Source organism: Hippoglossus hippoglossus, chromosome 5 (genome assembly GCF_009819705.1).
Source record: "Hippoglossus hippoglossus isolate fHipHip1 chromosome 5, fHipHip1.pri, whole genome shotgun sequence".
Lineage (NCBI taxonomy): Eukaryota > Metazoa > Chordata > Actinopteri > Pleuronectiformes > Pleuronectidae > Hippoglossus > Hippoglossus hippoglossus.
In genome coordinates this window covers 322,792-335,291 of record NC_047155.1, presented here as the reverse complement: position 1 = coordinate 335,291, position 12,500 = coordinate 322,792, and the positions used below count along the sequence as shown (strand labels likewise).

The window sequence follows — 12,500 nt, the reverse complement described above, 5'->3', positions numbered from 1 at the left end:
CAGTGACTGTATATAAAGATGATCAGTGACTATATATAAAGACCATCAGTGACTGTATATAAAGACCATCAGTGACTGTATATAAAGATGATCAGTGACTGTATATAAAGATGATCAGTGACTGTATATAAAGAGGATCAGTGACTATATATAAAGATGATCAGTGACTGTATATAAAGACCATCAGTGACTGTATATAAAAATGATCAGTGACTGTATATAAAGATGATCAGTGACTGTATATAAAGAGGATCAGTGACTATATATAAAGATGATCGGTGACTGTATATAAAGACGATCGGTGACTGTATATAAAGACGATCAGTGACTGTATATAAAGATGATCAGTGACTGTATATAAAGACCATCAGTGACTATATATAAAGATGATCAGTGACTGTATATAAAGACCATCAGTGACTATATATAAAGATGATCAGTGACTGTATATAAAGACCATCAGTGACTATATATAAAGATGATCAGTGACTGTATATAAAGACCATCAGTGACTGTATATAAAGATGATCAGTGACTATATATAAAGACCATCAGTGACTGTATATAAAGACCATCAGTGACTGTATATAAAGATGATCAGTGACTGTATATAAAGATGATCAGTGACTGTATATAAAGAGGATCAGTGACTATATATAAAGATGATCAGTGACTGTATATAAAGACCATCAGTGACTGTATATAAAAATGATCAGTGACTGTATATAAAGATGATCAGTGACTGTATATAAAGACCATCAGTGACTGTATATAAAGATGATCAGTGACTGTATATAAAGATGATCAGTGACTGTATATAAAGACCATCAGTGACTGTATATAAAGAGGATCAGTGACTGTATATAAAGACCATCAGTGACTGTATATAAAGAGGATCAGTGACTATATATAAAGATGATCGGTGACTGTATATAAAGACGATCGGTGACTGTATATAAAGACGATCAGTGACTGTATATAAAGATGATCAGTGACTGTATATAAAGATGATCAGTGACTGTATATAAAGTCCATCAGTGACTGTATATAAAGAGGATCAGTGACTGTATATAAAGACGATCGGTGACTGTATATAAAGATGATCAGTGACTGTATATAAAGATGATCAGTGACTGTATATAAAGATGATCAGTGACTGTATATAAAGACCATCAGTGACTGTATATAAAGATGATCAGTGACTGTATATAAAGATGATCAGTGACTGTATATAAAGACCATCAGTGACTGTATATAAAGATGATCAGTGACTGTATATAAAGATGATCAGTGACTGTATATAAAGAGGATCAGTGACTGTATATAAAGACGATCAGTGACTGTATATAAAGAGGATCAGTGACTGTATATAAAGACGATCAGTGACTGTATATAAAGAGGATCAGTGACTGTATATAAAGACGATCAGTGACTGTATATAAAGATGATCAGTGACTGTATATAAAGAGGATCAGTGACTGTATATAAAGACGATCAGTGACTGTATATAAAGATGATCAGTGACTGTATATAAAGATGATCAGTGACTGTATCTTTATTGATTGATGTATTGATTATGTATAGGTGCATTGATTAATGGTATATACATGTATATGTTCCCTCTCAGGGTAAAGACGAGCGGGAGTGTAAAGATGAGAGTGCAGACGAGCGTCTGAGGCGCCGAGCGTATGAGCGAGGTTGTCAGAGACTGAAGAAGAGGATAGAAGGTCAGAGGTCAAGTTTTCTGTTTTCACATATCTGTTTAATGACGTGACCCCAGCTGAACTTACGTCATGTGTGTCTGCTGCAGTGGTGGAAGAGTTGCAGGTTCAAATCCTGAGGCTGCTGCTAAATAACAAAGACAAAACGACGGTATGTTCTTCATCCTCATCACAGCATACGACAGACGTCTTCATCATTCACCATCATAACTGTCTGCTGCTTCACAAACTGTGTTAGTGTAATAGTGTAATAAGTGTGAGTGTGAGTGAGTGTTGTGCGTTATTTGCAGACGTCACCTCTCTCTATCTTTCAGGGAGAAGCGTCTCGTTATATTTTCCTCAACAAGTTCAGGAAGTTCTTGCAGGAGAATGCCAGTAACAGAGGGGTGAGCGTCACTAACGACACAACAACACAACTTAACAACACACCATGTAAACCAAGGCAGACGTGCAGGTACAGCGACTGATGCACCTGCGGGCTGTGTTGCCTTCAAAATAAGAGCCCTGTACTTAGTTCTACGCCTACAGCTGGACGTCCTGCTCTTTGAAACGTGTCTCAGGAGACATGGTCTGAAATCACTCATCACTATATAATCTATACAGTGAGTTTCAGGTGCTGCCCGGCCTGTCGTACAAATGTAAATACAAGCAGAGCAACACAAACATATTTAGAGATGATCATTCACAGTGTTTTTTACTTAAAAGTATTAATACCAAGTGTAAAATAAACATTTTAAATTTACACTCGGATTTTCCACCAGTTGTTTGTTGTCGTCGTCATAATTCTGCAATGATGTCATTACCGGTGCAGAGAAAATGGTAGTGACAAAAAGTGTTTTGTTCTTTTGCTGCTGATCTCAGTATTTAGTCCTCTCCATAGAAAACGTTATATAGTCAAGTAGGGGTTAGTGAATGACTGATTTCAGACTCTATGATTTGTCAGGGTTTATTTCCTCTAGTGTTATTTAGGGTTTTATGCCTCTGTGGTGGCGACACCCAGTGGCCGGAGGCATTATGTTTTCAGGTTGTCCGTCGCATTTCTTTAACACAATATCTCAAGAGCACTAAGATGGAATTTCTTCAAATTTGGTGTGTGTGTGTGTGTGTGTGTGTGTGTGTGTGTGTGTGTGTGTGTGTGTGTGTGTGTGTGTGTGTGTGTGTGTGTGTGTGTGTGTGTGTGTGTGTGTGTGTGTGTGTGTGTGTGTGTGTGTGTGTGCAGCACCCCACAGCTCTGTGTCCTCCTGAGTACATGGTGTGTTTCCTGCACCGCCTCATCACGGCGGTGAGAACCTGCTGGGACGACGGGAACAGGAAGACTCAGGGCAGCGTCAGGAGTGAAGGTACGACAACAGTGATAATCATTTTATTTATCACTTTATTTCTCTCTCTCTTTATTTCTAGTTCCCTCTCTCTTCTTTATTCCTTGTGCTCTCTACTCTTTATTTCTCTGTCTCTCTCGCTCTCTTTATTTCTGGTTCTCTCTCTCTTTATTTCTCTGTCTCTCTCGCTCTCTTTATTTCTGGTTCTCTCTCTCTTTATTTCTCTGTCTCTCACCTCTCTCTCTCTCTCTGCTGTTGTTTCAGAGGCGTACGTCCCCCCTCAGCTCTTCTACAATGGGAAGGTGGATTACTTTGACCTGCAGAGACTGGGGGGGCTCCTCTCCCACCTCAAGAAAACACTCAAAGGTTTGTACACACGTCTCGCTGTGGTACCTGTGCTCTGATTGGCTGGTTGGTCAGTACCTGTGTTCTGATTGGCTGGTTGGTCAGTACCTGTGCTCTGATTGGCTGGTTGGTCAGTACCTGTGTTCTGATTGGCTGGTTGGTCCGTACCTGTGCTCTGATTGGCTGGTTGGTCAGTACCTGTGCTCTGATTGGCTGGTTGGTCAGTACCTGTGTTCTGATTGGCTGGTTGGTCCGTACCTGTGCTCTGATTGGCTGGTTGGTCAGTACCTGTGTTCTGATTGGCTGGTTGGTCAGTACCTGTGCTCTGATTGGCTGGTTGGTCAGTACCTGTGCTCTGATTGGCTGGTTGGTCCGTACCTGTGCTCTGATTGGCTGGTTGGTCAGTACCTGTGTTCTGATTGGCTGGTTGGTCAGTACCTGTGTTCTGATTGGCTGGTTGGTCAGTACCTGTGCTCTGATTGGCTGGTTGGTCAGTACCTGTGCTCTGATTGGCTGGTTGGTCAGTACCTGTGTTCTGATTGGCTGGTTGGTCAGTACCTGTGTTCTGATTGGCTGGTTGGTCAGTACCTGTGCTCTGATTGGCTGGTTGGTCAGTACCTGTGCTCTGATTGGCTGGTTGGTCCGTACCTGTGCTCTGATTGGCTGGTTGGTCAGTACCTGTGCTCTGATTGGCTGGTTGGTCAGTACCTGTGCTCTGATTGGCTGGTTGGTCCGTACCTGTGCTCTGATTGGCTGGTTGGTCAGTACCTGTGTTCTGATTGGCTGGTTGGTCAGTACCTGTGTTCTGATTGGCTGGTTGGTCAGTACCTGTCTTGTGGCAGGTATACCAGCTCTGACTCTTTCCTCTCAGTTTAAATGATGACGAAGAAGAGAAGAGACGCTGTTTCCCCTCACCATGATGATGAAGATGATGACACTGTAGTGTTTTCTCCACCAGAGGGAGCTGTTGCTTTGTGTTGTTTTTCTCACTGAGATCAAATCAACCAGAACAAAGTCAAACCTTTAAAAAGTGAATCATCTGTTGTGTGTTCAGGCGCCTTTACATGTTCATGTTTATGAAATATAAGTGTAAAGCACCATCACTGTTACGTCATTCAGTCCGTTCAGTCTCACAGTCAGTCAGGTTTATGAAGGTGCTTCCCTGACATGTGTCATGCATGTAGAATGGGTCATGTTTCCTCTGGAGACTGTGTCTGTGAACAGAAGTGACGTGTGACCTCTGCTGCAGAGGTCATGTGATCATGTTGACATCACCTGACACCTTCAGCTCTGATCACCACGAACTCTCTTCACATCTTCGTCTGTGTCTTCATCGTGTGTGTCAGCACTTCTTCACCAGAGGTTTGTTTTAGTTTCTTCATGTTTGTGTCCCGTGTTAGAAGCTCCTCCCCCCCCCACTCAGTGAATCAGTGGAGGATCCTCTGCTGTGTTCACACTGCTCCTGGATCTACACTTTATACAGGAGCTCAGGAGGAGGAGGAGAAACTGAGTCTGATCCTCCAGAGAAGATCCAGAGAACTGAGGAGCTCAGTCTGAAAGCCGCTAGTTCGTTATTTCCTCCGTCCCTCTTTCGTTCCCTCCCTCCTCATCAGTATTCATTTCCATCCTTCTCCTCTCTCTAAATTGAATCAAGGTTTGATGAATGCCCTCATCAGTGACTCAGTGAAATATTCATCAGTTGAAGCTGATGCTCCGATGTTGTTCAGTAAACTTGACCTTGTGTATTGATTAGTTCACTGATCCAGGGCTCTGCACCATCATATGGATTTATAACAGCAGGGTGTTTCTCGTGGATTCACTACATCTCGTGATAATTCCACAATGCGAGACTCGTATTGGATTGGTCGATTTTCCTCTGACGCTGCATAAAAGAGCGCTGTTATAGTTGGGGACCCGCTGGTGGAGCCGGGCCAGGCCGGGCCGGACCGGACTGGGCTCTCTGTACTGAACGAGTGGGTGAATGAGAGTTAGAGTGAGGGAGGGAGGGAGGGAAGAAAAAAGAGAGGGGGATAAGGCTGAGAGACCCCCCCCCCCCCACACACACACACACCGTGTTGAACCTGTGAGAGGAGGAAGCGCCATCAGCTTTTCTCTGTATTTACATCAGTGTTTCTATATATTTACATAAATTATAAATATTTTCTGATTTATTTATAGCTGCAACAATTAGTCAATTGATTTTGTTTTTATAAATTATTAAATTGATAATTGATTGATCGTAGCTTTAATCCACCAGATGATTTGGCAAGTAAAGCCAACATCATCATCGACCCTGCAGAGATTCAGGCCGCATCGATGGACGACCTGGACGAGGACGAGGAGAGCGGAGCAGCACAGGTTTGTCCACAGGCATCTTCGTTGTCATTATTATTATATTTTATTGAATTAAAAAGGAAATAAGATGATGTATGAATCTCATTATTATTATCATATCTCAGACGTCAGCACCTGATGGCGTTTTCCTCAGTTCGTGTTGTCTGGTCATTTTTTCATCAGAGGCCGTTCGGTGCAGCGATGGGTGGAGCTCTGGCGAGGCCCAGCTGGTTGAGTTCTCCCACTTTGGGACGGGCCAACCGGTTCCTGAGCACGGCCGCCGTCAGCCTGATGACTCCCAGACGACCCCTGACTCAGCCCGAGAAGGTGAAGGTTCGCACGCTGACTGTGGAGCAGAGGACGGAGGAGGACAGTGAGTAACTGAAGGACGCATGAGGCGCCGCACGCTCATTCAACCAACAGTAATCATCAGACATTATCTGTCCCTGAGTGTTTTGTTTCTCATGTCAGGGAATCACATGCAAGAGGTTTTCTAACCTGTAGAAATAATCAAGCTAAACAACGACAAAGTGATAACAGAAATGAACTTGAGTGAAAATGTTCATGTGCCGTTGTCCCAGTGTCAGTGACGTCGGTTCAGAATGACTCCAGGAGATGTTTTTGAACATCAGGTCATGATACTAATTTTCGTGCATCTAGGTCCTGTTATCCATCCAAAACTACATTTCCCAGCAGCCCCCAGGTTTATCACGTGACACTATTCCAAGCACTGTGCAGTTAGTGATTTTCTGAAGCCTTTTGTGATGACTGGTGTATGTCGATATGAAAGTGAGTCCATCATGTTTATATGACTCAGATATGTTTATGGTTTTAATAGTTTTCATAACTAATGAAGCTCATTAGTTCTTAGCTCAAGCTAACCCTAATTAGCCTTGTAGTGAGCGCCTCATTTGTCTGCTGTTCTTTGTTGTTGAGAGGCTTCGTGGTTCTGACGCATGGCGGCCGACACATTCGCCAAGTTTCATTCAGTTTTGGAGCAGATAGTGATCGGTACTAAAAAGATAAGAATTAAAAGAAAATAGCAGCGTTGGAGCACTGAATTCTGGACATAATCATGATGGCAGCGTTCAGATCAGCGTCCACCTGAAGTCTCTGTTCTGTTTGTTTCTGTCCTGTAGTCGAGGGTAGCCATGGTAACGATGGCCTGTTGCTGGGGCGACCAGTGGAGGAGCCCGAGCAGCCAGTGGCAGATAAGTCGCTGCTGGAAATCGTCGACGGGATCGTGATGATGTACAACCTGAGCGTCCACCAGCAGCTGGGGAAGGTGAGCGACGTCCCACCGGTGTGTTCTCGTCTCTGACATGCCGCCGCCAAGCGTCACGAGCTCGTCGTCTGCAGACACAGACACGTTACAGCTTGAAGACGAGGTCGTCAGGGGGATGATTGGCAGATACAGTCGATGTGGAAACGGACACTAATGAATCTCTGAAATATGAAAGACATTAAATAATAAGACCTTTTGCTTTAAAGTTTGAAGACATTTGATCGATGGGAAAATGATAAAAGATGGACATTTGTCATGAATCTACATGGTTGCTAGGATTACATGTTTTTTACATGTAGAACTGAGTCTGTGGAGTTTGATCATCAGGACATTCTTCCTGTTTCCTGCAGATGGTGGTGGTTTCAGACGACGTCCATGAATACGCTGTGGCGCTGAAGGACACAGAGGAGAAGATCGCTCGCTGCCCCGCACGAGTGAGTCCTGTTTCCATTTGTGAACATAAAACAGAGAACCAGTGAGAACCAGTGAGAACCAGTGAGAACAAGTGAGAACAAGTGAGAACATGTGAGAACATAGAACCAGTGAGAACCAGTCAGAACCAGTGAGAACCAGTGAGAACATAGAACAAGTGAGAACAAGTCAGAACCAGTGAGAACCAGTGAGAACAAGTGAGAACCAGTGAGAACAAGTGAGAACATAGAACCAGTGAGAACCAGTCAGAACCAGTGAGAACCAGTGAGAACCAGTCAGAACCAGTGAGAACCAGTGAGAACATAGAACAAGTGAGAACAAGTGACCAGTGACCAGTGACCTGTGACCAGTGACCAGTGACCTGTGACCAGTGACCTGTGACCAGTGACCTGTGACCAGTGACCAGTGACCTGTGTCAGTCTGGTAAATGTGGTCCTGCTGGTTGTGTCCCTCAGAGATCAGACATCCTGGACGAGCTGCAGAAGAGTCAGAAGGTTTTCTCAGAGAAGCTGAATCACCTCAGCAGGAGACTGGCCTGGATCAACGCCACCATCTACTCCAAGGTCATCACACTCATCACACTCATCACACTCATCACTCATCACTCATCACTCATCACACTCATCACACTCATCACTCATCACACTCATCACTCATCACACTCATCACTCATCACTCATCACTCATCACACTCATCACACTCATCACTCATCACACTCATCACTCATCACTCATCACACTCATCACACTCATCACTCATCACTCATCACTCATCATTCATCACTCATCACACTCATCACACTCATCACTCATCACACTCATCACTCATCACACTCATCACACTCATCACTCATCACACTCATCACTCATCACACTCATCACTCATCACACTCATCACACTCATCACACTCATCACACTCATCACTCATCACACTCATCACTCATCACACTCATCACACTCATCACACTCATCACTCATCACTCATCACTCATCACACTCATCACACTCATCACTCATCACACTCATCACTCATCACTCATCACACTCATCACTCATCACACTCATCACACTCATCACTCATCACTCATCACACTCATCACACTCATCACACTCATCACTCATCACACTCATCACTCATCACACTCATCACTCATCACTCATCACACTCATCACACTCATCACTCATCACACTCATCACTCATCACTCATCACACTCATCACTCATCACTCTTCACACTCATCATTCATCACTCATCACACTCATCACACTCATCACTCATCACACTCATCACTCATCACACTCATCACTCATCACACTCATCACTCATCACACTCATCACTCATCACACTCATCACACTCATCACACTCATCACTCATCACACTCATCACACTCATCACACTCATCACTCATCACTCATCACACTCATCACTCATCACACTCATCACTCATCACTCATCACACTCATCACTCATCACACTCATCACTCATCACACTCATCACTCATCACTCATCATTCATCACTCATCACACTCATCACACTCATCACTCATCACACTCATCACACTCATCACTCATCACACTCATCACACTCATCACACTCATCACACTCATCACTCATCACACTCATCACACTCATCACACTCATCACTCATCACACTCATCACTCATCACACTCATCACACTCATCACTCATCACACTCATCACACTCATCACACTCATCACTCATCACACTCATCACTCATCACACTCATCACACTCATCACTCATCACACTCATCACTCATCACACTCATCACACTCATCATTCATCACTCATCACACTCATCACTCATCACTCATCACACTCATCACTCATCACACTCATCACACTCATCACTCATCACACTCATCACACTCATCACTCATCACACTCATCACACTCATCACACTCATCACTCATCACACTCATCACTCATCACACTCATCACTCATCACTCATCACACTCATCACTCATCACACTCATCACACTCATCACTCATCACACTCATCACTCATCACACTCATCACTCATCACACTCATCACTCATCACACTCATCACACTCATCACTCATCACACTCATCACTCATCACACTCATCACACTCATCACTCATCACACTCATCACACTCATCACTCATCACACTCATCACACTCATCCCTCATCACTCATCACACTCATCACTCATCACTCATCACACTCATCACTCATCACACTCATCACTCATCACTCATCACACTCATCACACTCATCACTCATCACACTCATCACACTCATCAATCATCACTCATCACACTCATCACTCATCACTCATCACACTCATCACTCATCACACTCATCACTCATCACACTCATCACTCATCACACTCATCACACTCATCACTCATCACACTCATCACTCATCACACTCATCACTCATCACTCATCACACTCATCACTCATCACACATCACTCATCACACTCATCACTCTCATCACACTCATCACTCATCACTCCTCACACTCATCACTCATCACACTCATCACTCATCACACTCATCACTCATCACACTCATCACTCATCACACTCATCACACTCATCACTCATCACTCATCTCACTCATCACACTCATCACTCTCACCACACTCATCACTCATCACTCATCACACTCATCACTCATCACACTCATCACACTCATCACTCATCACACTCACCACACTCATCACTCCTCTCACTCCTCTCTCATCACACTCATCACTCCTCTCACTCCTCACTCATCACACTCATCACTCATCACACTCATCACTCATCACACTCATCACACTCATCACTCATCACACTCATCACACTCATCACTCCTCTCACTCCTCACTCATCACTCTCATCACACTCATCACTCATCACACTCACCACACTCATCACTCCTCTCACTCCTCTCACTCCTCACTCCTCACACTCATCACTCTCATCACACTCATCACTCATCACACTCACCACACTCATCACTCCTCTCACTCCTCTCACTCCTCACTCCTCTCACTCCTCACTCCTCACTCCTCACACTCATCACTCTCATCACTCATCACACTCACCACACTCATCACTCCTCTCACTCCTCTCACTCCTCACTCCTCACACTCATCACTCATCACACTCACCACACTCATCACTCCTCTCACTCCTCACTCCTCACACTCATCACTCTCATCACACTCATCACTCCTCTCACTCCTCACTCATCACACTCATCACTCCTCTCACTCCTCACTCATCACACTCCTCACACTCATCACTCTCATCACACTCATCACTCCTCTCACTCCTCTCACTCCTCACTCCTCACACTCATCACTCTCATCACACTCATCACTCATCACACTCCTCACACTCATCACTCTCATCACACTCATCACTCCTCTCACTCCTCTCACTCCTCACTCATCACTCTCATCACACTCATCACTCATCACTCTCATCACACTCCTCTCACTCATCACACTCATCACACTCATCACTCCTCTCACTCCTCACTCTCATCACACTCCTCACTCATCACACTCATCACTCCTCACTCATCACACTCATCACTCATCACTCACACTCATTACTGTGTGTGTGTGTGTGTGTGCAGGAGAAGATGCTGGATGTGTACTGGCTGCTGTGCGTTTGCATTCGCACCATCGAACACGCAGACAACACGGGCTCCTTGTTCGCCTTCACTCCTGAATTCTACCTCAACGTGGCCATGAACGCTTACAGCGCCCTGAAGAACTACTTCAGCCCCGCCAACAGCATGGAGGAGCTACCAGGTGACACATAGGGCACATGTGTGCAAGGTCACCTGTTCCCTAGGTCACAGTAAAACAGCATGTGGCTATCAGATGAGTCATCACACGAGACAGGGCTGCTGCTGTTCCTAATATTCTGAGCCTTCAAATCATTGAGGACAGACTGTAACAGCAGCAGCTTTGTCATCCTGTATCATCCTGTATCAAACACTGTGAAGTTCAAGTGACATCACTTCCTGTGTGTCACACTCACCTTTCCGTTGGAGCTTATGTTCGCGACGACAGATTTAATGTTTGTCATCTTCTTCTCTTCAGGTTACGAAGAGACACTGACTCAGCTGGCTGCCATCCTCGCCAAACACTTTGCTGATCCACGCATCGTCGGAACAGGTCTCACACACACACACACACACACACACACACACACACACACACACACACACACACACACACACACACACACACACACACACACTTTATTTATGGTGCATAACTCTAACGTGTTGTATTTTACGTCTCTTCTCTCAGACATTAAAGATTCTCTGATGCAGGCCCTCGCCAGCTACGTCTGCTACCCACAATCCCTCAGGGCAGTGGAGAGGATCCCAGAGGAGCAGTGAGTGTTTGTTTGACCGTCACAGTTTCAGCTGCTAGTTTTCACTGTTCAAACACCAACAACTGTTTATTTATCAGAACAAACACATCCTGAAAAAACAGGTTCAGCAGCAGAGAAAACTACGTACGTGTCCTTAAAAGGACATAAATCATTCATGTTCCAGGTTGAATCCGGTATCTGTCTGTTAACTCTTCATCTCTCTCACTATAAAACACATCCTGGTATTTTTACACCTGAATCTCGGTGTTTTCTCTTCCTCTAAAACATTTCTCACTGTTTGACGACTCATTCGGCGTCCAATCAGAAAGCTTTCTGTAATTTTGAACTTCCTCCCAGTGACTGGATTCTGGCAGCGACCGGTACATAGGGAGCTACACCGTCACATTCATTGGTTAAATCCACAGTCGTAGGTGAAGGCGGTGGAGTCCTTGACAACAGAGAGCTGTCGTCATGACTTTCAATGTTAAACTCATGGTCACTGTCGAGGGGAGCTATTGGCTGCTGTAAGCGACCAATCAACATCCACGATCTGAGTCGCATCTGATCTGATTATAGACGAGTGGCCATGATGAGGAACCTGCTGGCTCCGTATGAACAGAGACCCTGGGCTCAGACCAACTGGATCCTGGTCCGACTGTGGAGGGTGAGACACACACAACC

At 44.6% G+C, this 12,500-nt stretch overlaps 1 protein-coding gene across 3 annotated transcripts in view; it reads left to right on the top strand.

Moving 5' to 3' along the window:
• Positions 1 to 12,500, top strand: part of LOC117762142 (E3 ubiquitin-protein ligase RNF123) — a 65,782-nt gene that overhangs the window by 15,872 nt on the left and 37,410 nt on the right. For all 3 annotated transcript variants that reach the window (XM_034586637.1, XM_034586635.1, XM_034586638.1), the window contains exons 17-30: positions 1,628 to 1,727; positions 1,811 to 1,872; positions 2,036 to 2,107; positions 2,941 to 3,061; positions 3,305 to 3,406; positions 5,643 to 5,743; positions 5,903 to 6,092; positions 6,859 to 7,004; positions 7,355 to 7,438; positions 7,892 to 7,999; positions 11,068 to 11,245; positions 11,540 to 11,614; positions 11,753 to 11,840; positions 12,396 to 12,483. In XM_034586637.1, the coding sequence (XP_034442528.1) occupies positions 1,628 to 1,727; positions 1,811 to 1,872; positions 2,036 to 2,107; positions 2,941 to 3,061; positions 3,305 to 3,406; positions 5,643 to 5,743; positions 5,903 to 6,092; positions 6,859 to 7,004; positions 7,355 to 7,438; positions 7,892 to 7,999; positions 11,068 to 11,245; positions 11,540 to 11,614; positions 11,753 to 11,840; positions 12,396 to 12,483 (1,515 nt within the window). The remainder of the gene's footprint in view (positions 1 to 1,627; positions 1,728 to 1,810; positions 1,873 to 2,035; positions 2,108 to 2,940; positions 3,062 to 3,304; positions 3,407 to 5,642; positions 5,744 to 5,902; positions 6,093 to 6,858; positions 7,005 to 7,354; positions 7,439 to 7,891; positions 8,000 to 11,067; positions 11,246 to 11,539; positions 11,615 to 11,752; positions 11,841 to 12,395; positions 12,484 to 12,500) is intronic.